At 40.7% G+C, this 25,579-nt stretch overlaps 1 protein-coding gene across 1 annotated transcript in view; it reads left to right on the top strand.

The window, feature by feature from the left end:
* The window catches only part of THADA (THADA armadillo repeat containing), a 1,377,633-nt gene that overhangs the window by 197,654 nt on the left and 1,154,400 nt on the right, over positions 1 to 25,579 (top strand). The window contains exons 17-19 of the mRNA XM_078649688.1: positions 3,036 to 3,190; positions 17,622 to 17,844; positions 20,026 to 20,161. Coding sequence (XP_078505814.1) covers positions 3,036 to 3,190; positions 17,622 to 17,844; positions 20,026 to 20,161 — 514 coding nt within the window. The remainder of the gene's footprint in view (positions 1 to 3,035; positions 3,191 to 17,621; positions 17,845 to 20,025; positions 20,162 to 25,579) is intronic.

The raw sequence follows: 25,579 nt of genomic DNA on the forward strand, positions 1-25,579 counted from the left end.
AAAAGGGAAAATCACCTGGAAACTGGAGGAAAAAACAATATCCCAGGTGGACTCATACAAATACCTAGGGTTCCAACTTGACCTTAAACTTAACTGTAAGCAACACTTGGACCAAGGGAATATTAAAGCAAAACAACTCCTTTATGCTTTCAAAATTCTACAGAAGAAGCTAAAAGGTTGTCCAACAGGTCAGTTGCTTAAGATAATTGCAGCAAAAATGTTACCCACTATATCATATGGGTCGAAAAATATGAATACAAAAGATACCACCGCCTTAAATCTAGCCCAATCAAGTTTTTCCAAGCGCCTGTTTTTAATCCCTCAGCACATCTCTCAGGCACAAATTCAACTGGAATATGGGCTGAAAAACCAGAAACCTGCCAGACAAGGGGCGATGGTCAAATATTACTGGCAGATGAGGCAAGGGGAAGACAACACTATAGCCCACTTCTGTTGGGAAGAAATTGAAAAGCAAGCGAGGCAAAAAAACTATATCATTGCAGTCCTAAAAGAATCACTCGCGGATCTACATCTTAAAGAGGCCTGGTTTACAGCAACCTCTTATTCCGGGTTCAAAAATATGGTAAACAGCGCAACTAAACGAATTTCGCTACTAATGGACAGCACTGCCTTTGCTAAGAAAAATCATGCATGGGCAGTGATTCAATCATATCAGTTTCTGAAACCCCAACCGCATTTGTCTGAACAATTCTCTCATTACAAAAAGCAGTACTTGACGCTGTTGCGACTGGGTTCATTCCCCACGAAGGATGTAACCCCGAAATGGAAGTCTACATGGCCCACTAAAGAATGCCGCCTGTGCGAACAAGGAGAAGAGTTGTTACTACACCTTTTATGCATTTGCCCCTTGCTAATAGAATCCCGAAAAACAGTAATCCGCGAGATGTTTAGGAAAAACCAATTGAGGTCGTGCAGAGCCCCAGTGATACAATGCCTTGGTGGCCTGTCAATTGAATTGTCATGTTGAGTCATCACCTTTTGGAAAATGGCAGCCAAAGAATTGGACAAAAAACATAGTAGTCCACATGGCAAAGATATATGATTGTCTGGTCACTCCCTATCTGCACTGACACTAAATATCGCTCTTTTCATATTGAACTGCGACGAGGTTCTTACAATTTGTATAAATTACAACTTTCTTGTTTTAACCGTTGTTTGTGACCGAAGCTTATGATTGGATAATGTTTTAACTTTTGTATTTCATAGATTTTTATCTTTGCAAACTATTATGTAATATGTGTTTCTTCCATGCTTTTATGATTTTTAACGAAACCAAATAAAGTAATGCTTACTTACAATTCATACCAAAATTTACACAGAGAGCATATGCACTTTAGCACTGATTAGCAGTAGTAAAGTGGCCAGAGCCCTAAAACCAACACAAACAAGTCAGGAAAAAATAGGAGGAAGAAGATAAATGTTTGGGGATAACCCTTCAAAAAGGGCCATTTCCAACCAGTATATAAAGAGCCAGCTTCGTACAGGTGGGTGTAGCACCTTTAGGAACATGTTTGACCATGACACAGCTCAAGGAGGATTAGGCGCTCCCAGAATCCGAGCGCTACATCTGCCTACAATTATGGTATTTGCTGCGCGATACCATAATCAAGCGGGGAACATTAGCACACTAACCCCGTTTGAAAAATACTTACCTGCAGGGAAGATAAACAGTCCATTTCCCACCTTCGAAATGTTCTGCATGTGAACTCTGTGTTATTGTACAAAGAGCAGATTACGGGCTCCGACCTAGCCAGGTGCCTGGAAGTGATACTGCTACGCTAACCACCCACAGACATCTACCCTTTGCATGCCAACGATGGTCGTCTTATCTTCCATCTGGGTTTGGCTGTCAATCAAACTATCATATCCCTGTGGGGAAAACCTACGTTTTTTTCACAACACCAGTGGATGAAAGAACGTTGGTGGCTCCAGGGCATGGGATCACCCTCACGGGCAGCAGGAGGTGAGGAAAAACATTTTGCCAAGCAATGGAGTAAGCTCCCTGTCTTCCTTAGCAAGGACTACAGGGAACCCTTGTGCCCACAGAGACACGTGGCCCTCAAAATCCTAAACTAGACTCAACTTGGCCATTATAATTCTGCGGTGATGCATAAAACCCATGGTCAAGCGTTGTCAGGGTCTGGATAATGTTGGTGCATATCCAAGACAACAAATGATTATGGAGACGGGGGTCTAAGGTGATCAGGAAAAGAGAAGAGAGGTAGAGGGAAATAGACAAGTTGGCGGGGGAGTGGAGTTTTGACAGTGGAGGAGTTTCGTATATCTTAAATTGTTATTGTTCTAATGTGGAAAATATTAAATGCCAATAAAAATGTATTAGAAACTAAATAAGAGCTCTGGGTGTCGTATGGCCAAGTTGCAGATGGGAACGATTCCTGGGGAGGGACAGAGCCCAGGAATTGGATGCAGAAGGGGCAACAGGAGTTGGGGCAGTGTCAGGAACTATGCATGTCGCCAGAAGTTAAGTGAAAGAGTTGGCGTGTCTTTCTTACCCCTCTAGATAGTAAGTGGCTTCGGACTTGCTCGATGTTGGAAAAAATCGAGCTCTCTTTTCCGGCCAGTATCGCGAATGACTGTAACTTTATCCAAGTCATTTTTTTCAGCACATTAATGCAAGGTTGGAATTTCCTAATTTCCTCTTGGCTAATTAACGGCAGCATGGTTATTAACAGTTTTGCTTTTTACTTAGGTGATTTAAATTTCCCACGTTTTTTCAAAGATGCTAGTCCAATAACATTAAATTACATATTCAAGAAGCACGTCTGTTCAAATGGAAAAATATGAAATTACGTTAAAGCTAGTCCATAAAGACTGTAATCTTTCTCTATCAATGTTGTTTTAATACAATTGCTCGACATTATAAAAAACAATAATTAAAACTGATTGTGTGTGGGTTGTTTGAGGCAAGACTCACCAGGTGGCAGAATGTACATGTCAATCTGATTAGGTGTAAATGGATCTACGTTAAATGTTTCTTCTCTACCTCTTTCAAGCAGGTCAAACCCGAGTAGTGTTTGAGTTGTCTCGAGCAGTGACATACAGACATGTTCAAGCTCTCATTGAGTGCTTCACCAACAGTTTTGAGGAAGTGAAACGGCTTGCATTTGATCTGCTAAGAAAACTGCCGGAAAATGTCTTAGGTCTACAGGTAATGCAATTTCTTCTAAATCATCTGTTTCTGCAAAATGTTTAACTCTGGCCAACTCAGTAGAAAGCGTACTCTGAAATGAGTTCTCCTGGGTGCTAAATGATGCTGAATGTGGCCAATATTTCATCCTATGATTGGTTTTTAATGTTGTTGGTAAATAATTCAGATTTTCCTGTCTATCCTGAGAGAAGGTCTAGTTATTTTTGAAGACAAAGGGGCGAGCATCCTTCTTCTTATTTTTTTACTAAGAAAAAGCATGTAGCAAAAATGTTCACCACCATTGTGTATTAGGTCGGCAAGCCGGCACAGGGAACTACTTCTTAAAGCTGTAGAATGGAGGGCATTCCATTTCTGCTTTGACGCATGCGTCATGGTATTATGCAGTGATGCTCCTTCTTCCTGTGAAGGTAAGTGTCTTCCATATATCCTTTTTTCCTCTTCTGGTATGGCTTGGAGCCTGCATAATCCTCAGCAAGTAGCCAATCCCAAAGGAGAAGGGAGCACACTGTCTGGTATACCAGCACACAATGATCCCAGATGCATTGTGGTAAATGCAGTGCATGTTAATACTCCATTTAAAACTGGAGCGAACTGGGTGTGCTAGGATGTGAGGCACTGTGCTCCCACCCTCTTTTTTGTTAAAAAAGGCTCCCATGAGAAAATGAGGTGACAAGTTCTGGCTGATGCACCTGCACCCAGTGAGTGGTACAGAAACCTGAGAAGACTTTGGCCAGCATCTCCAGCACCCCCAAAACGATGTGTTTCTCTCTACTGAAGAAGGACAACTATCCTGAAACACATGTCTAGAGAGACACAGCACTGGCTGCACTAACAAGGGTGAGAAACACCATAGTCCCTGAAGTAAGTGTTATCGTGCACTTCATTTACCATGATGCATTGGGGCAAACTGAGTGCTGGGATGTGAGGCTGTGTGCTCCCACCCGCTTTCTGCATAATCCTCCACTTTAGAATATTCCCAGGTGCCAGACTGGATCTGTTGGATTCTTAAGCAGTGCTTTTGCGCAACGGTATGTGGTGCTGGGTGGTTCCACTTTGACTCTGCACCTTCCCGGAGGTAATGAAGTGAGACCCATAAGCATGCTGATGTTGGTTCCTTGTTTTTGTTCCTATCAATGCAGCTTCTGATCTTTACTTTCACCTTCATCTGGTTTCTCACTGACTTTTTGCAGTGTGCTATGGAATGTTGTCACCACCGAAAACAACATGATGTGAACCGTGCTGAGATTGCAGGAAGCACTTGATTGTCACAGACTCGCAAAAGGTGTGTCTGTGGTGCTGGGGCTCCAGACATGACTGAAGGCTGTGTCACAAAGGTGCCCTCATGCATCCCAAGGCGATTTGAAACCAGGATGCAAAAATCTCTGCTTCGCGGAGCGCAAGAGATCGCTGTCGAAGCATAAGTCCAGCTCCCGCTTTGCGTTGCAGGTGTGGTCTCAAGGCAACTCCCATAAAAAATGCACTTCTAAGTCAAGTCTTCCAATTAGTCCATATCAAAGTCAAGATACAAGTGCAAGAAGGCCAAATGGGACTTGAGCCCATCCCATCACTACAATTGTAGCAAAAAGACACAAGGGTGCCAGGATAAAGATTGCAGTCCTCTGATGTCTCTTGAGTCTGAACAAATTCTGTAGTTCTTCCTAGTGCACCCCAAATTTCCTGGGTCATTATTGACCGAGCAGCAATGGCTACCTTGAAAGAGGATGAGGCAGATCTTTGGTGTGATTCAAGCACCCTCAGGCATGGATTTAGGCCTCATGGAACTACAGGGGTCTTCAGTCGCACTTCCGTTGGCAGGTCCACTCTCAATGCACAATGCCGTCTTTGAATCCAGTACTGAGTTCCTACCGACTCCAGCTCTGACTTCTACCCCTGTATCGAGGTCCACGCTAGCTCCTTCCATACTCGCACAGATCCCACCTGTGCCCATTGATGATCTGATTTCTGACCCAAACCGACATTTACCCAATCCAGCCCTGTGTCGCGCTATGAAATCACAAAAGTTCAACCAGTGGTTTTGCAGCCCAGTTGAAATCCAGTAGATCTGTCCAAACAGTGGTACAGTGTAAAAAAACCCAAAGACAATCCTGTCTACCTATTAAAATGTGGGTAATCATACTATATCAAAAGAATTGTCCTGTGAAATGTATTTGAATCAATACCTATGTTCTGATTTTAAGATAATGTGGTCAATCACTGTTTAATAGTTGCTTGCTTCAATATATAACATACACTTTTAAAATTGGAATATATCCTTCAGAATGATTGAAACACTACCTATTTTCTCTGTGTTTCAGATTTTATAGTTAACTCATCGCATTAAGGTGTAATACATATAATGAAAGTGTAGTGCAAATGACAAAGTGCTCATTAAACGCGAACATATGCATACAGAAATCAAAAAAATACTGTACAGATCCAAAGGTTAAAGGTAATTTTACAAATATCTTCAGGAGACTTTATTCAGCTGTACACATATACTCCAAGTCCCTTCAGTTATGAAACAACTAAGAGATGGGATGTTGACATTTTGACCTGGAGCTACTAGTCTGGTCTTTTCAGGACCTAGTTATCCACCACCATACTTGTCTGGTACCAGATACACATGAAACGTCACTGTCCAAACAATTTTATTTCCGCTAATCACCGAACTGTACCACGTATTTATTAGTCCAGTGCATATAGAATTAAATCTGAAAGTTGAGTAACCCATGCAGGGGACCGTTAGCCACTGCATACTATATCAAATCTAGATTTGATGTAGTACTCGAGAGTGAAAGTACCCCTTCCAAGCTTTTTGATGTTCTTATGTTGAACTTTTCTTACTCCAGCAAGTCCTTGATGTGGGCATAGTGAAAGGTTATTTGTCAGCACTTTCAGCTTCTGTGTTTACCCTGCCAACCATCTTTGTGTATGTCCCTGTTTTGATGTGTTTTAAAAAAAAGGTTTGCAAAAAGAACAATTGATGGACATGATGCAGAACAATGTCGTACATTCATCTCAGTACAGATATATGGGCCTAAATCCATAGCATTTTTGCTCACCATGCCATTCCAGTTTGGAAGTCATTAATATCGTTTGCGAAAATATAGTTACAAATATAGATTTTTTTAGTTAGGGTTATGTATTTTAGTATTTATTTTAAGTGCATGTGCTCTATTTTTTTGTCAAAGTATTACATTTGTATTTTAATATATGTATTACATTTTTAGAATTTTAAAATGTTTATTAAATTTAGCCTTTTCGTTCTGTAGGAAGTGGGTTTATAAGGGAATAGGGTGGGAAGTGATTTAGTTATAATAAATTCAATATTAATTTTTATTTATTAGTACGCATTTAAATTTGATTTTAGAGTGTTAATTGTCGTCATTGATTTATTAATTAATTGATAATTGGCTGTTCATTTTTGATTAAAGAATTGCTAAATATGTTAATTGTCAGCGGGTTGTGGGTTTATAGAGGAATAGGGCGGGAAGTATTTTAATTATAATTAAATTATCAATATTCTTTATTAAATAATATTTATTTTAAAATGTATATTGTTAATTGTGGGAATTAATGTATTAATTATTTATTAATTGGTTGTTAATTATTATTGATTACTTGGTAATTATGGTCATTGTTATTTTTTTAGGAGCAGGTTGTAGGGTGGGAAGTAATTTAATTATAATTCAATTATCAATATTTCTAATAAATATTTATTTTAAAATGTTATATTAATTGTGGGAATTAATGTATTATTAATTAATTGGTTGTTAATTATTATTTATTAATTGGTAATTATGGTAATTATTTTTTTAGGAGCGGGTTGTGGGTTGATAGGGGAGTAGGGTGGAAAGTAATTCAATTTTAATAATTTTCTTGATAGTTTTATTATGATTTTATTTTATAGTGTTAATTGTGGGAATTAATTTATTAATAATTATTAATATTTTGCTTGTTAATTCTTATCAATTAGTTAATTGCTAATTATGTTAATTGTGTCAGTTTTAAGAAATTGGTGGTGGCATTTATAGGGGAATATGGTGGGAGGTAATATATTTATAATTATTTGTTAATTAATGCTAATTAATAAAACATTTAAATATGGCAATTGTGTAATTATTTTGATGTGTGAGTTGTGGGGTTTATAGTGGTAAATGGTCGGGACTAATTTAGTTTTAATAAATTAATGATTTGTTGTTAATTGATATTAATTTATTAATGTTAAATTAGCTATGGAAATTTTGTAAATATTGTTTGGTGTGTCTTTTGGTGTTTATGTAAATGTAAATGTGGGTGTACTTGTAAAGCGCACTGCGACTCCATGGAGTATCCTGGCACTAAAGACCGCTGGGGAACCCGCCCTGGTTTTCCCTGTGATATGGTCCCTTTCTGGGTATCTCCAAGGTGAAACCAGGCATCCCCGGCATCTGTGGGGGGCCGTTGTAGAGGTGAGGCAAGCTTAATGCCCAGAGTTGCCGAGTGTGTTCCCTGGTTAGAGTAGGCACCGAGGCGAGAATCATCGAGTCCGTTTTGACCCTGGTCCACGACCCTGCCGCGTCGGGAATTGAACCCTGGTCCCAGCCCGTTCTCTGCTTACAGGTCTGCCGCCTCTAACCAATGAGCCACACCACTCTATTGGGGTAGAGGGTGAAAAGTAATTGAGTGTAAATTGATTAATTATTACTTCATCATTAATATTTATTTATTATTTGATAAATATTTTTAGTAATTGTTTATTTTTATTTTGTTTGGGGATTTAGGTTCTATAGCTGTAACGTTTGGTTAGTACATTCATTTTACTTTTTTAAATGTTGTTTAATTGTTAATATTTGTTTCATTGATTGTGTTAATTATAGAAGTACACTTTTTTTAAATTTAGATATGTGTTGTAAATTGTGTGGTGTTATAGGGTAGGAAAAAAATATTACATTAAACAACTATTTGTTTTGATTAAAATTAATTTCTATTACAAAGTATTTATTTGCTAATTGTTTGTTCAATTAAAACAATTACTCTTTTTATGTTAATTTTTGATTTTCTCTACATTATATGTTTCTATGTTTTGTAAATTCTTATATTTTTATATATGTTTTGTTTTTGTTTTTTTATTATATTTTGTATTGTAGTTGATATTTTGTTTGTTTTTAAATTTTAATGCTTTAGTAGGAATAGTAATTTTTACCCCTCCGCTATCCAACACTTTCCCTACTGCTGCATTTGCAGGAGTGGGAATAGTAATTTATACCCCTACACTATCCAACACTTTCCCTACTGTTACATTTACTGGAATGGGAATAGTAATTTTTACCCCTACGCTATCCAACACTTTCCCTACTGTTGCACTCGCTGGAGTGGGAATAGTAATTGTTATCCCTCCGCTATCCAACACTTTCCCTACTGTTGCACTTGCTGGAGTGGAAATAGTAATTTTTTCCCCTCCGATATCCAACACTTTCCCTACTGTCACACTAATTGGAGTGGGAATAGTAAATTATTCCCCTCCGCTATCCAACCCTTTCCCTACTGTTGCACTCACTGGAGTGGGAATAGTAATGAATTTTTTCCCCTACACTATCCAACACTTTCCCTACCTTTGCACTCAATGTAGTATAAAATGTAGGTTTAAAAAATATTGAATATTTTAATTTATAATATATTTTTTTAATCATTTTTGTTACAGGTGTATATATACTTAGTTATAATTGTTTATATATTTCGAATATTTTATAATTAATTACAATTATTTATTAATTATTTTTAAGTAAATATATATAATACATTCTATATATGTATGTTTAATTTATTTTTAACTTACATTTATTACTTATAATTGTTAAAATATACAAATAAATCTAAATATATTATTTAATGTATTTTACATTATTTTTAATACATAAAAAAACAATATTTTGTACTTCGATATTTTTTAACAATAATTTTTTTCAATATTTTTGTACTTACCATTATGAAGATAGGAGGTCGATATTTTTGACAACGATATTTATGTCCCGATATTTGTGTAACTCAATATTCTAGTACTCCATATTCTGTCAGTGATCCGTTTCATGGGGGTGAAGAAAGGGAAGGCAGTGGAAAAGTGGACCCAGTCGAGGTGGAACGTCCTTTGTATTAAAATCAGCTACGCAGTGGCCCAGGAGCGCCCCAAGAAACCTGCGGGTTTATTCCGCTAGGAAGAAGGCTGCAACAGTGGCTTTGATGAAAGGGGTACCTGTTCTAGACATCTGCCAGGATGTTGGTGCATACATTTATGAAACACTACTACCTTGACAGGCAGATCTAGTTGGAATTTCATTTACCCAGCTTGGTTATGCTGATCTTGTTTTAGCTGAATCTGGTTGTCAGGGGTTCAGGGAAATTTTGCCCAAGAGCAGATGGTTCTTTGGAGAGTACACATTCCACTTTTCCATATATGAGGTTACACAGTCATGTCAAGTGGTGGCCAAGCTAAATATTTTCACAATGGCGTCAAGCAGCCTATTTCTGGAGGCATTTGTACTGTGAGCTGTACATAGAAGTCAAGCACTTCACCTTTTCTCTGCACATTTCAGGGTGCAGAGTCTCCATCGTCACCTGTGACTCAGATGGGTTGCATCTTGGAGTCAGGCTAGTTTCCTGTGGGCACCCATTTGTTGAGTCCTAGCCTGAAAAAGCCTGCACTGCTCCTGAGTTTTCCTCTTTCCACCTCCCCAGTGGTTGTGTGTTCCCCATTCAATACAGGAGGTTGTTGAGAGGGAGGTAGCATTCAAACATGTGAACCCGGGCCTATTCCTCAAGAAGGTGCACATCAGGCTGAATTCATCTAAGTCTCCTGCACCACCTCATAGTTCATCTATGTCTAGAAGTCATAGGAAGATAAACCAAGCCGGATAGAATCTCAAAGTGAGGTCGGAACCTTGGAGGAAAGAATACTAAATGCCCTAAATATGGCTGTTTTGCACCTGATATTTTCCATACGTTTGTCACATTCTTGTTTTGCAGGAATTCTGGGATGAAGTGACCCAACTCTTATTATCATGTCTCGATATTATGTATAGTTTGCTCCTAAGCAGATTATAGGTTCTAGAATAGAATTTGATACTGGTCAGTTGTTGTCCATAATAATCGTTTCAGGTAGGCTCTGCATTGCCAGAGCTTGAATTTCTCCACTAACCCCAAGGACCACGGATATTTCCCAAAATGGCTTCAGGCCAGGGCCCAGTACTGAATCCGCACTCCTCGAAGTCACTTAACAACTGCTCAGTGCCCTGGACGAAGGCCCTGATCTTGTTGCATTTGAGCTCCGCATTTGATACATTGTCTCATAAAATCTGACAACAGCACTTGGTGTAGGTGGGGAGGCATTGTCCTGATTTGCGACTTGTCTATCTAAATGCACCTTCCAGGTAATTTCACCCACCCACAGCTCTCAATCTCACACTGTACCCCACGGGTTTCCCCAGGGTTCTTCATTGGGCTTTAACCTGTTCGATATCTACATTCAACTACTGGCACAGGTCATCCGATCCAAAAGGATTGCACTAATTTCTTATGCTGATGATGCTCAGCTGGTGCTCTCCTTTACTGATAATCCTATGCATGACAGGTCTAACTTTCAAAGAGGACTGTTAGTGGACGCTTAATAGATGAATGCCAATTGCCTCCACCTGTAGGCAAATAAAACTGAATTTTGCCTACTGGGAAAAGAGACCTACTCATGGAGTGGCCATTGGTGGCCCCTTTCGCTAATATTGAACTAGCACCAATAGGGTATATGTTTTATTCTGAAAAGACACATTCCTGTGGCATAGATTTACATGATAAGTAGGTGACAACTGCACAAATATTCTGCTAGTACTTTAGTCTTGATGCTTCTTCCAATGATGATCCACAGATTGCTAAAAAGATCTTAACAAACTTTGCTTACCCTTTCTGGGCGGTGCAGTGCTGTTTTCTACCTTTGGTTACTTTTTCTGCTGTTGTGAAATCTAATATGAGTGTGGCTCTATGAGAGACCCAGAAAGGAAGAGAAGGATAAATTTACCTTTATGGTGGCTTGGCTACACCTAGTTGCATGATGTTTCCTTTTCCCTTCACTTCCTGCCCACGCCTTTGCCGTCAACCAAACCCATCACACTGATAGGTTGAATTTCAATAAAAAGGAAATTGTAAGGGAGAATGGCCATTCTTACTCATTGTGAATTTTGGTCTGCCCAAAGCGGAGTAGTATGTATACCTTATTTACCTTTAACTAGTTAACAAGAACGTTTCTATCATGTTAATATCATGTGGGATGACCGTACTCTTTGAAGAGGTGTCTTCATTCTCTTTTTTAACTGAAGGAGGGCCAGCATTACTGACCTCGATAGGCACAGGACTAGTGTTCTAGTTCTTTATTTCTTAATGTTTCACTGTCCATTCAGGTCATTACACCCAGACTGGTTGCTTGGTATTGCAAACACCTTACCAGATGCACTAATGTAATTTTTCAAGTTTAGTATTTTTATTGAAGATATACATGAATTCCATACACAGCTTCAAAAATAGCAATGGGATACAATAAAGAAACGAAATAATGAGACTCATGCTAACATCAGAAATACAAATAACCGTACTGTGCAGGTAACCGGATTGAACAGAGGTTTATTAAAGGAAAAGTGGAAAGGAAAGAGTAAAGTAGGGAGAATATAGAAAAAGAAGGTGAGAGAGATTAAGAAGAGAAAAGAGGAGAAGAAAACTGTAAATACTGTAAAATTGTTGAGAGAAACTTCCAAATAATCATGCAAAAATACATTGTATGATAAACAAGGACAATGTTAGTAACAGAAAAATGCATAAACAACAACCCACAGTCAAAATGATAAAATACTTTAAGTAATTTTGTAGTACGAGCATGCAAGGACAACCATCTAGTCGGTGGTTCCCAAAGTTCATCCCATTTTGCCAACAGTGATAGAGAGTGTAAATTATAATGATCCATATGATGGTTATGACACGCAAAGTTCCATCACTGGTGTAATGTGATAATGGCCACAGATTTCCAAATATTGGTAATTACCTGGAAGGCAATAGCAATCAGTAGATCAACAGATTTATGGAGTAGTTTATTCCGAGGCCAGATATTACTTAAGCTGCTAAAAAAAAAACATAATGGAAAATGGAATGTCAACTTTGGTGATGTCTCCTATTCTTGTCCATAACTGCTCCCAGAACAATCACAACATAGGACATTGGAAAAACATGTGAAGATAGGTACTGGTATTGGTATTACAATGCCAGCACACACTTTTGAGCAATTTGAGTTTAAGCAAGTGTTCTGGTGTATGATAGTCTATTATAGAAATAATAAAGCATGTTGGTAAAGTTGGCGGGACATGCAGTGGAATGATGTTTCTCTCATATTTAGACACCAAATCTGATTCCCCATACCCAGAGAGGGAGTTATCAGTGTTCAGTATATTAATGAGGCCTTGGAAGTTTGAAGTTTACATCTGTGGGAGGGTTTCAGAGAATTTCCCTGAATTGAACGGGGTGGGAGGGACACCAATGTAGGGGCCAGTGATACTAAGAGCTGATATTGTTTGGAAAATGTCGGGGAGAGGTTAAAGAAAGAGGTGAGAGTTCTAAATTGAATAATTGTATTATTATGTGGAAGTAATTGAGAAATAGTGAATATACCCTTGTTTAACCAAGTCCACCAAAGTACTGGTTTACCATTTTCGAGTAGCCTTTATACCAAATAGGACTCTGCAGAAATTGTTCAGACGAGGAGAGATGAGCTATAAGTAAGGCTTGAAAAGAGAACAAGAGTGAGATATGACTACGGGAACCCAATATTTAGTGAGATTTGACATGTGTATAATATATGTATGAGAGAAGGGAGAGATAAGGGCTAATTCAAGCTGAAAGCATAATTTGGGTGGAGGGTCTGAAAGTTCAAGAGAACAACTTTAACATTGTTTAATACCAACTTTTTTGATAGTAAGAAAAGTCAGTGAAATTGACTCCTCCGACTGATTCTGGTAATTTTAGGCGAGGTAAAAAAACAAAACAAGAAAGCTTCCTGTTCCATAAAAGTTTAGATAAGAGTTTATCAATAGCTATAAAGTATTTAACCGGGATTTTAATAGGTAACATCATGAGATAGAAATGAATAATTTGAAGGTTGTAGCAGTATCCAGGCGACCCCACTATGACAAAAATAGAGGGGACCAACCTTGCATTAGTTTTGTTATTTTTGCACGAAGGACATCCATATTATATAGCAGAGTGTCTCTTAGTTTTTTATGGTAGAGGATTCCTAGACATTTGATATTGGCAGCGTTCCAGGAGAGAACCATCCCAGGAAAAGGTGCTTTCAAACAGAACGTATTCAGAGGCATCACTTCCGATTTTTCTATGTTAAGTTAATAACCTGACACTTTCAAATATACACTTAGCTCTTCAAAAAACGAAGGGAGAGAGGTTTCTGGTTTGGAGATATAGAGAAGGATGTCTTCTGCATAAGCTGTAAATTACCCTTATTTAGCTGGAAGACGAAAAAGGTTTCAGAATGTTTCAGCCTATATAAAAAAAAGGCTTCAGTGCGAGAATAAAAAGCATGGGTGATAGAGGGCATCCCTGCCGTGTTTCTCTGTTGAGGGGAAAATAGGAAGATTGATGTCTGTTTACCAGAACAGAAGAGCTTGGGGATGAATATAGTAAGGAAATTGTAGGAATGTACCCTTTGCAACATGGTCACCCCCCATTTTTGCCTGTTTTTTTAATGTGATTTTCACTGGAGGTGCACTGGGTTCTTGCTAACCAGGTCCCAAGTGTCAGATCTCTTTACCAAAACTGTGCAATTGTGTCCTCAATTGGCGATACCTTTAGTACCCTCTGTAAGTCTCTAGTAAAGAGTACCCCTGGTACCTAGGGTCTGAGGTACTAAAGAGGGTCCCCAAGGGCAGCAGCACGTATTGCGTCAACCTAAGGGACCCCTCACCAGGCTCATGCTAACTGCCCCTGCAGGCAGCAAGTCGAGGTACAGACAAAAGTGAAAACATGCCATGGCGCACAGCCTGTGTGCCTTGCGTGTCGACACTGCATGCAGTATAAGTTAGTCACCTCTATTGCAGGCCTTACCACCCTAAGGCAGAGTGCACTATACTACACGTGAGGGCACAAATGCATGAGCAGATATCCCCCGTACTGGTCCGTTCCATTACTGCCAGTACATGTGATCACGGAAGCCATTTTAAGAGCATGTGTTGGACACTGGTGAAAATGAGTTCTCCATCTCCATGATTGCTTCACTGAAAATAGGGTTGTTTGATATCAAACATCTCATATTAATAAACCCACACTGACACCAGTGTTGGAATTAGTAATACATGCACCTAGAGGACACCTTAGAGGTGCCCCCTGAAACTCTACCAGCCACTGGTGTGTTGACTGACTGGTTGTCCCCAGCCTGCCACCAGAGATGAGTTGCCGACCTCCAAGGGTAAGGGCCTTTGCTCTGCGTGGGACAAAAACCAAACCTGCTCTAGCAGAGGATGCTTTGTTCCCCCGCCTACAGGATGACCTGCAGATTAGCATTCTATGGCCGGGGAGCTTCAAAGAGGCCCACTGCATTTGGTATGTGAATCTGGCTTCTCTCACTGGAGAGGAAACCAACCCCCTTTGTTCAGAGCCCTTTGGCGCCTGGAAAGGCAGGAAGAATTAGCTAGGCAAGACAGGCGTGTCCACCCTCAGGAACACATCACCCCTGAACTGGGCTACCTGGTGTGGGTGCAACTTTTCAGATGCGACCATCTTGGTGATGGCAAATTTAGGATCCCTGGGACAGGGGTATGCCCACTTCCCCCAGGAAGTGGTCATATAGGGGGTGTAGTGACCCTAGGGATAAGTAGCTCATTGGCTACTACTATAAACTCCCCTAACACCTCTAAATTCAGAATTTAGTGGAGCCCTGACACCAGGAAATCATATCCTACCGAGCAAAAGAAGACGGGCAGAAGAGCCACGAAACAAGAACTGCAGAAGAAGCAAACTGATTTGGCACCAGCACTGCTGGCCTGTTCGCCTATTTTCGACAATTGTGCCAAAGTCGTCTCACGGTGCAAGCTGATGATCCTCCAAAAGCTGCTGCCCCAGGAGAACAGGCCTAAAGGCATCCCCACATTCCCGATCATCGCAAGAGTTGAGCCCCCTTATTGGTTCAGCCCGACTGGTCCCCCAGTCCGAGTCTGCTGCCTCTTTTTCGACATACTGATCTCCATAGACTTGAACGGGGCACCCAACGCTGTACGGCACATCTACATCCGGCCGCCACATCTGCATCCGGCCGCCAAAGTGCTGGTCGAAGTAAACTGTTGGTGCTGCCTTGGACCTTGCCCCATACTCACCTTAAGTCCAGAAGATTGGTCCTGTAAATCGCTGTAAGTGCCTGAATGCAATACATGTTATTCCTCCACAGGTTGAATTTACACCAAAGTGCTTCAATTGCGATTTCAAGTATCAAAATCATCCGACACTGAAAAACACTCCACTGCATCCCGTGGGACCTGTTGGTGCTGCCTTGGACCTTGCCACCTACTCACTTTAAGTCCCGGGGATGGGTCCTGTAAGTCGTCGTTAAGTGACCGGATGCAGCGTATGTTTTCTCCATAGCTTAACATTACAGCAAAAGGCTTTAATCATGATTTAAAGTATCAAAAACCTATTTACTTCAAACCTGCTATTTTTAAAAGCACTTACCTGATTGTGATGACCTTCGTTCCTAAATTTATATAAAGATGTGTTATTTTTATAAATTGGTGTGAATTTAATTATTGAGTGGTGTGCATCATTTATTGACTATTGTGTGTATTTGCAGATGTCTAACTCTCCTCTCTGATAAGCCTAACCCTGCTCGACTCCACTACCTCCTAGAAAAGCACCTTGGGATTGCTAGAGCAAGCCCCTGTCCACTAGTAGGGAAATACCCTGGCTCTTTGCATGGTATACCTCTTTTTGGTATACCTTATAAAGAGCCAGCTTCCTACAGAAATTAATTGAAGAAATCGAGGGCCAAACCCGTGCCAGCGAAGAGTGTACATTACTCGATCAAATGCCTTTTCAGCATCTAGAGCCACCGACGCCAGAGAGTGTTTAAGTTTAGTTGCTTTACTGAGAATGTTTCAAAAGAGCCACTAATTGTCCATCATGTTCCTGCATGAAGGTAAACATACCAACACAGCATGTAAATCCCTCAAAAAATTTCTTGGAAGGTGGCAGCAAGCTCCACCAGCTTCACGATCATGTTGTTGTTTTGCCCTACTTGTCTCCCTGTCACTTGTTCCTGACTATTTGCAAAGTGCTCCGATACCCTCTTGGGTCATGTTCGCACAATATTAAAATTCTATAAATAAATAAAATAAATAACCTTCCAAACTTGAAATCCGGGCTGGGGAGGAAGTTTCATGTAGTGACGGCACTGAGTCCCATGTGAAGCCGACTGGGAGATTCACAGTCCAGCTGCCATCTTGTGTGGCACTTGCGACGCCCACCCTGCACTAATGTAAGTTGCAGCAACATAATGTTACTTGTGCTACCTACTCCGTTCTCCTCTGTTTTGTCAGTGTCCAAATGTGTGAAGGCATTCTTTAACATGAAGAATTTTCTCTGAAAATAGTGCCCCATCTGGTGGTGCTTTTTAACTTTTATGCTCTAGCACTGGTAAAGCAACTGAGATGCCCTCCTCGTTGCACATTGTCTGCTTATGTTCCATGTAGTATCTGACTGTATCTTGCCAGAACACGATCAAAGTTGTGGTTTGTTGGGGGGGAAGCTTTCAATTCTCTATTGTTGAAAAATCTAGATGGTATCAGCAGTTGGGCTTTACGGTGTGCAGGGCTGGATTGGCCATTTGGGACCCAGTAAACTCCCTGTGTTGCTTCCTCGCCACCTGCTTTCAAACATAAAAAAAAATTGCATTTTTTTTAGTTACTGAGCCAACACTGATAGATAACTAAAGGAAAAAAAGTGAGTTCGTAATTTTTTAGGTGTATTTTTTCTATATATATTCTTTTGCCATGCAGAACGGTATCTGGGATGCTGTGCCGCATGGCAAAAACCATTGGCAGAGCCAATAGATCCCAAAGGCGAGACCTATCGGCTCCGCCAATGTTTGTTATATCCAGAAACTATCCAGAATTAAAGTTCAAGTTCACACCTTTGTAAGAGTTTAACATTGTAACCTTTCCTTGTTTATTGACTTGGGTGCTGTGGGACTTACACTATTCTGAGCTGCCTGCCCTGTGTATTTTCTTATGGTTGTGGGGGCTGTGCTGTAGACCTGTACAGTATGACCTGCTTTAACAAATGTTATCTAACTTTAAATAATGTGATAGTCTTCCATAATTTCGCTTTGAAATAATCCAATTTTTGCATCATTGGTTTATTGCAGGATCCGGAAAATTTCCAGATTCTACTTCGTGCAGGAATGGACCTTAGCACCAGCACTAAGCATTTTGATTGCGTGACAGCGTCATACATGTTGAATTTCCTCATTCACCAGGAAGGGCTGCAGAACGCGCTCAACACCTGGAGCATGGACCAGCCCGTTTCTTGTTCTCTTCAGATGGAAACAGATGCGTCTGCTGGATTCGTGGAAATAAACACCTTGAACGGTCAGTTACAAGAACATTTTTGCCACAAACAGCATTAGCCACTTAATACAAGAATCTCTCTTTTCTATATCGCTCTCTTTTTATTCTGTAGACCACTGATGTTTTCCAAACCTCCTCTAGGGTCCCAGACCACTGAGTTTAATTAGGAGCTCAGGCTGGCCTTTAAAAACTTTTGAACTAATTTTTCGTACAACTGTGGCTTGTTCACATGCATTTTTAATATCTAATAAATGGTTATTCGTTATGTTCTTTATTTACTCATAAATATATATGTATTAAAGATGGACATACACATGAAGGTGTGTTATGTGAACACACTCCTTTTAATAGACCAGGGAGTGAATTAAAGAGTGTCATATCAGTATATCAAGTTATCGTCCTTTCTTAATGTAGCTTGGAGACGTGGCGCCTTGCTTTGCGTAATCATGGTCTTCAGAGCATGTAGCAGGTGTATGTCTAGGGCGTGTTAATAAATATTAAAGCAGGTATCAAATGGCACTGGGTGCTTCACTTAGCAATAGGATGTGTAGTCCTCAATTGATGACATACAGGTTGATTTGCAGTGCGAATTGAATGCAATAATTGTGTGCAAAAACCAACGAGATCCGAAACATAGCATCACTATGGAGTGAGCGAGGGAAGTGGCACAATTCAGTCTAGGGTAGTAGGAAGACTGAAATGAGGTGGGATTTGTAACCTTTCAAACGTAGGAGCAAGTCTTGGGTGTTGTGTTGAGTAGTTTACATATATAGATTTCACCTTTCTGTGTTTCCAGGCTGCACAGTCTGGTCACAAATGGCTTCATGAACTCGACAAAGCTGACAGTACTGGTCCGGAGGCAGTATTTTAAAATAGATAGATGAAGAACAAGAGAACATGAAACTGTCCACCTTGGTGTTCAATACTGAGTGACCAGCATCCTCCAACTGGGAGCTGGACTTGTCAACTTCCATGTTGTGCTTGAACTTGATAAATCTTCTTCCATTTTGTGCTTGCGCTGGACATGTCTTCTTCCATGGTCTTGAGCTGGAGATGTCATCTTCCATGTGCTTGAGGTGGACATGTCTTCTTCCTTGTTTTGCTTGAGGTGGCAATGTCCTCTTTCAAGTTGTGCTTGAACTGGACATGTTTTCTTCCACGTTGTGATTGAGCTACACATGTCGTCTTCCATGTACTTGAGCTGGACATGTCGTCCTCCCTGTTGCGTTTGAGCTGGACATACCATTTTGTACGTTGTGCTTGGGGTGGACATGTCTTCTTCCATGTTGTGCTTTGGTGAGAGATAGAGTTAGAACAAGTGCCTTGTAATCTCAAATAAATGAACGGGGTGGCGTAGTTGCCTTCTTCCAAGTCCTACCTGGGCATACATGTGCTGTGTCCGTCTGTTCTCCTATACTCCAGTTGCATCCGTCTTGGATCTCCCTTAAAGAATGATAAGAATAATGATTCGGGCACATTGTAATCCAAAGGGTAAAGCTAGATCTACAAGAGTAAAGCCCTGTGTAGCAAAGGATTGTGTATGGTGAAATGGGTTCTCGTTCCTATGGACACAATATGCAGAAACACTTGTATTCTTTCCCACATCCTGTACAACACAGGGAAGAGAGGACCAGCTTTCTCCACTTGCTCATGTCAAAATGTATTCATGTTCTGCCACCTCCCTGTGGTTCTGACCTTATCCAGTGAAAAGCAAGGTGTGTGATATTTATGTCCTGCATCTGAAACCCATCTCGTCTACTCTCCTCCATCCTTTGTGTGTTTTCGGATTCAATTATTTTCTCATTTGGCATGAAACTTTTGGAATTACGTACTTTCCCTTCTCCTGACCTCCTCCTTTGGTTCCCCTGCAAGAACACAATAATAGGCAAAAACCTGTCCCATCCGCCCGTTCTTTAGCAAACACCTCTCCAGGATGGGGCGTTATTCATTGTGTTTATTCTTTCAATGGTGTTGTGTGCCCAAACACGAGCAAGGACGAAGGGTCTTAGTACCCCTGATCAGGTAATAAATGCCGACCATTATATTTAGTGAAGTTTGCGGCTCAAAATTGTGAGCCCTGGTGCTACTGTACCTGCTGTACTGATGATCGCTACACCTCAGACTCCTTACTTGAATGCAGAGCCATACATTTTGTCTGTGACCAAGCCTATTTTTTAATCTGCTTTTATGTTTCATTTTCAGTTGTGAGGTGTTTGCTGGCCAACTTGGAGCGCGACATAACACTTTCTGAGAAGTCTTTGCTGCAGGCGGCTGCGCTGTTTCCCATGTATGGCAGGGTGCATTGCATCAATGGTGCTCTGCAGCAGGTATCGCTCAGGTAAGATACAGCAATGTTTAATTTCAAGTCGTATGTGAGGTTCATATAGTTGAGAAAACCTTCACAATCTTGAGCTGCTATTAATAGAGAAGGGGGCTTTTCCTTTCCTTAGTATTGATTTTCCCACAAGTCTTGGTGAGAGAAAAGGAGACTAGGTTTGGCTTTAATAGCACTTTACTACAGTTGAGCTGTTGGTTTTGTGTATGCATACTGGGTCAAGGTCTACCATTAGTTGTTGAAGGCTTCCCGTGGACCTGGGGCACCAAAGCATTGTGATGTGCTTGTCCTGTCTCCCCGCTCCAGTCCCCCTGTTGCATTATTGAGTACATTCAGACACTGATCTGCTGCTCCTCCAGCCATTGTTCCCACTGCTTTTTATATGTGCAAACAGCACTGCAGGTAGAGAGTAAAACATTATTGCTACATCATGCATGGGGGCAAAACAGAGATCCTTCTGTTAAGCAAGGCTCAGCTCTTCTGGACGGAGGGCTGGCGGCCAACTGAACTCTGCCCAGCAGAATAGCCATGACCCTGGGTATACTTTTAGACGATAGACTATCTATGAAAGACCAGATTAATTCCCCCTGCGGCACTTGCTTTGGCACTCTGCAGCTTTTGAGGAAAATCCTTCGGTATCTCCCTCCGAGCTCCCAGAAGGCACTCATCCGGACATTAATCATTAGTCGCTAGGATTAAGGGAATGCCCTACTCCTCGCTTGAAATGAAATCCTTATATCCAAAATACCGCTGCCCACTTAGTGCCTCCATAGACACTGTCATTCCCCACACTCAGTGCCCTTCATTGGCTCCCTGTTGAGAAGAGAGCGCTGTTTAAACTGCTCTGCCTGACTTATAAATCCTTGTCAGGCGTAGGTCCTAAATATCTACAAGACAGACTTACTCCTTATCATCCCAATAGAAACCTTAGGTCTAAAGATCAACTTCTTCTTTGTCCTCGTTGCATTCACACGTCAAAATATGGTGACAGGACTTTCTCCTATCTCGCCCCACTCCACTGGAATAGCCTCCCACTGTCCATAGCTGCATGCTCCAGCTTTAATGATTTGAAAAAACATCCCAAAACCTGGCTGTTTTATTGAACTGTTCACCTGCCTGCCGGACAGAGCGCCAAGATCTCCCTCATTAAGTACTATTAACATCAGGAGCTACAGCTACAGAGAGCTATAACCACAGTACTGTAGCATTACATCTACTGCTACAGCAACCCAATTACAGTGTGACAACACACCAACTACAGTTCTATTATTTCAACATGACCACTGCAAGACTGTAATTACGATAATAAACTATTGCTACTCCTACAGCAGTAACACACTGTAACTACAGAACTGTGCTATAGAACCACAACTGTGGTACTGCAACAACACCACCACCCCACTTGAACCTGCTGCCCAACGGCCACAACAATACAACACCACAACTGCAAAGTCGCAATGCTAAAGATGCAACACACAACCTTAACACTTATAACACTACCTAAACTCACTACTATAAAACTACAGCGCTAAAATATTACAATACTATGAGATTAAAATACTAAAACTACACCATTACAAATATTTGGCTGTTTAATTTTCTAAAACGTGACTGGCATAAACGTATGAGCGCATATTTATCAGTAAAATAAATGTGGAAATATACCTGGCTGATATGGGGTGTTACCCCGAAACCGGGCCCAGGATGCTTGTTTCCTGTCCAGGGAAGACCTGGCTTGGCAGTTCAGGTTGGACTGTTACCATGAGGCACAGGTTCAAGAATGATTTGCCTATGGCTGGGTCTGAACTGGGGTGGCGAAGTGAGCTAAAGAATGATGATGGATTCAACCCAGATCTGTGACTGGGGGTAAGTGTCAGAAAAGTTTCAGCGCTCCGTCCCCGTCCATCTTCTCCTTGTGTTTGCTGTGCAATTTTTTAATGCCATTTTGACCTGGCAAAATACGCCTTTTACCACGCCTTAACCTTCCTTTTTAATGCTTATTAGAAGTCATCCCTAAGGGAGGTCCTAAAGGCTCATAGGGCATGGTGCATTGTATTTAAAAAGCAGGACATGTTTACTTACGTTTTACATGCCCTGACAGTGAAAAACTCCCAAAGGCTTTTTTCACTGTGGCAAGGCCTGTCACTCTCCAGTGACTAACACTGCACTACGTTATTACATTTAATAAGTGCCAACTTCAGATTGGGGACAGATAGAGATATGATGTGTACACTCAAACTTTTAGAAAGTTAACATTTTCTTGCCCCACCCAATTGTACCTTTCTGCCAGTATCCTTGATCACATGACTGTGAATGTCTCTGCTGTTGGGGTTTGTGTGGTGCTTTCAGACAGTCACAGGTCACATAGGGGGAGAGACAAACAGAGACACTCCTTATTGGTCTTTACATTTTGCACATCTGGAAACCTAATATTCACAAAATCTAAACCTGGACCCGCTTTATATCTTGTCTACAGGATAGATTTGGTTTCTTGATTGTGCAGCAGTAGCGTCGACGCGTTTCGATGGCTTTTATTGATACTCTGCCATCTTTATCAAGACTAAATAATCAGTCTTTCCTGCTTCTGGGCACTGGTGACCTTTCTCTCTTTTTTTAGCCAACCAATGTTGATGAAAATCAATTGTGAGTCAATGTGTTTTTAATTATTATGTGTATAAAATGATGTTAATGAAATTGTAATTTGTTTTTATGCAGGCGCGCAATGTGTTGTTTTTAAGAAGTGTAATATACAGAAAAATTCCCTTTTTTTACTAAAAAAATAAATATCAAAACTATACTGTTATTGTGTGGGTGTATTATAGTGTGCAGGACTTATTGTATGTGTTCAGGTGACCTAGACAATCATAAAGTTTGTGTTACTTCAGTTGTCCGCCAAGGGAAGAAACCCTTTTTTTTACTGTTTAAAGTACCCTATTGCCCTGGTGTGCTAAGGGGTCACTCTCAAATTTCAAAACTATCAATGTGACACCCTGCAACCCTTGAGTATGTTCCCCCTATTACCGATTCCGTATTTACCGAATCGGTAATAGTGAATGGCTTCCCATTCATTCCCATAGGAATGAATGGGAATTACCGAATTGGTAAATATTGATTTGGTAATATCGAATATTACCGAATCGGTAAAATTTTCCGAATTTTTACCTACATACTATTTACCGAATCTCAAATACCGAATCGGTAAAATTCGGTGTTTAAGAATCGATAATAGAGATTACCTACATATGGCCCTAAATATGCTTGAAGTGGTAAATATGTACCCATACCAAGCAGTGCATTTTATAACAGATTTAATTGTGAGTTGTGCATGAGATTGACAGCCACATCATGACAACCAATTGAGGGGTGCACTCAGATTATGAAGATTACGGCACTGTACGGAGATTATTTGTGAAAGATGCTGGGCCTCCACAAGTCAGACATAGCCATTGGCTGCTCACCTGTTGGTGTGTGACCATCCCTTAAAATTAAAAGCAATCCTTCTAGTGGAGTTTGATTTAGCCCAAACATTTTGAGCAAGTGCTTTTAGGCTGATGTTCTGGACCTGATGGAAAATCTACAGAGTTTTTCATATCTTTGTAAAATGAAACATTAAACAAATTAAAACTAATGTCAACAGGAATGGGTACTCTGGGTAAACTTTTAAAAGCTTAGTTTAAAAATACCAAAGCTATTGTTGTTGTTTTTTAATCTAAAATCCACTTGTTCCAAAAAGATGTTTTAATATCTTGAGGAAATCTGGTGATACAGGAATTATGTTTTCTCCTGGAAATTCATGCGCCCATCTTTGTGCAAAAGAGCATTTTTTAACGTTGATATTGGATAAACAACGGTTCTTGAAATTAAGTGTGTGGCTCAAGATGTTATTTCCTTGTTGTATTTAGAGGCTGTGTAGACAGATGGCAAAGTATTTTGCTAATGTTTTCTGCACTGAGCTACGACAAGAGGTGACCTTCCTTAAAAACACTGTTTTTCAAACTGAGTTTTGTTGAAGAGGTGCACATAAATTTCTGTTTTAGTCTTGCCTCTATACTGACAGATATATCTTAAATGTGTTAATTTATTACCATAATATTTCATATACAGGCTGTTTTAATATGGTAAATCGTATTTCGTGTTCGATGTATTGATTGACCGATTTATTTGATTCTTAAATCCGAGGAGTCCTTTTTTTAATATCAAACGTCTGCCATAAAGTTTTAACTGTTTCCTGATGCTCACATTTTCTTTCTTGTTCCGAAGTATTTAGTTAGAATTGACGTTTGAAAAATCTTTTATTTAACAAACTCCACTTGAAATTTGATTGGTTATTAGCTCTTCAAAAATAATCAGTGTCCGCTTAGAAATACGTCAACCTGTCATAAAATGGCATGTCAAAATTATGAATAGATTGAATGTTATTCATAAAACTCTAAGTTGACAGATTGCATTTTAAAACTGTTGTTCTAGTGCACTGTGTTTGAGTAATTAGTCATCAACGTGTTTGCCTATGGTAATTCCTTCGCTGGGAATGCAAAATAGCTTTAATTTTAATCTGTAAACTAAATGTCCTGTTTCACGTTATAAATAATACAAAAGGTTGCATCTACTCAGCACAAAAGACAATACCTAGGAGCTTGACATGTTGTATTAAAGAAGTACTGTACGATTACACACTGCACTTGGTGCTTAATTTATCAGTCCCAGAATGATGGAAGCCTGAGCCCGCCCTCTATGGACTTCTGTAGGTCGATTCCGATCCGGTAAAATCCCCGTCCGTACGATTCGTATCCGGAGCCGTTTCCGTACGACTCGTACACACACCGTACGACTCGGCGAGTACGATCCAGACCGGGTGATCGGGACGCTATTCGTACGGTCCACGTCAGTTAAGGGCGATTCGTACGGAAAAGCGCACAATCACATACACACCGTACGGCACGTACCCCCCATGATCGCAGGGGTACGGCGCGTACCCCTGCGATCATGGGGGGTATGTGCTGTACACCCAACGTACATGGGGTACGTCCCGTACACCCACCGTTCATGGGGTACGCACCGTACCCCATGTACGCTGGGTGTACGGCACGTACCCCCCATGATCGCAGGGGTACGCGCCGTACCCCTGCGATCATGGGGGGTACGTGCCGTACCCGGGGGGGGCGTTCCGTACCTGTTTCGGCGCGAACTCTGCGTTTACGACTGTTTTCAGCTCCCGTAGGAAAAGGGTCGTACGGTGCGTACCCGACACGAATCGTACTTGCTGGGTCGTAAAAACCAGCCGCGAACCGTTGTGATGTCGCGTACAGCGGGTTCCGAGTGAGACTCGTACGGAGATTTGAGTCGTACGGAGTCCTGTACGACTCGTACGGAGTTCGGCACCTGGTACGGATCGTACTTCGTCGTACGTACGGGACGTCTACG

The sequence above is a fragment of the Lissotriton helveticus genome, chromosome 6, assembly GCF_964261635.1.
Source record: "Lissotriton helveticus chromosome 6, aLisHel1.1, whole genome shotgun sequence".
Lineage (NCBI taxonomy): Eukaryota > Metazoa > Chordata > Amphibia > Caudata > Salamandridae > Lissotriton > Lissotriton helveticus.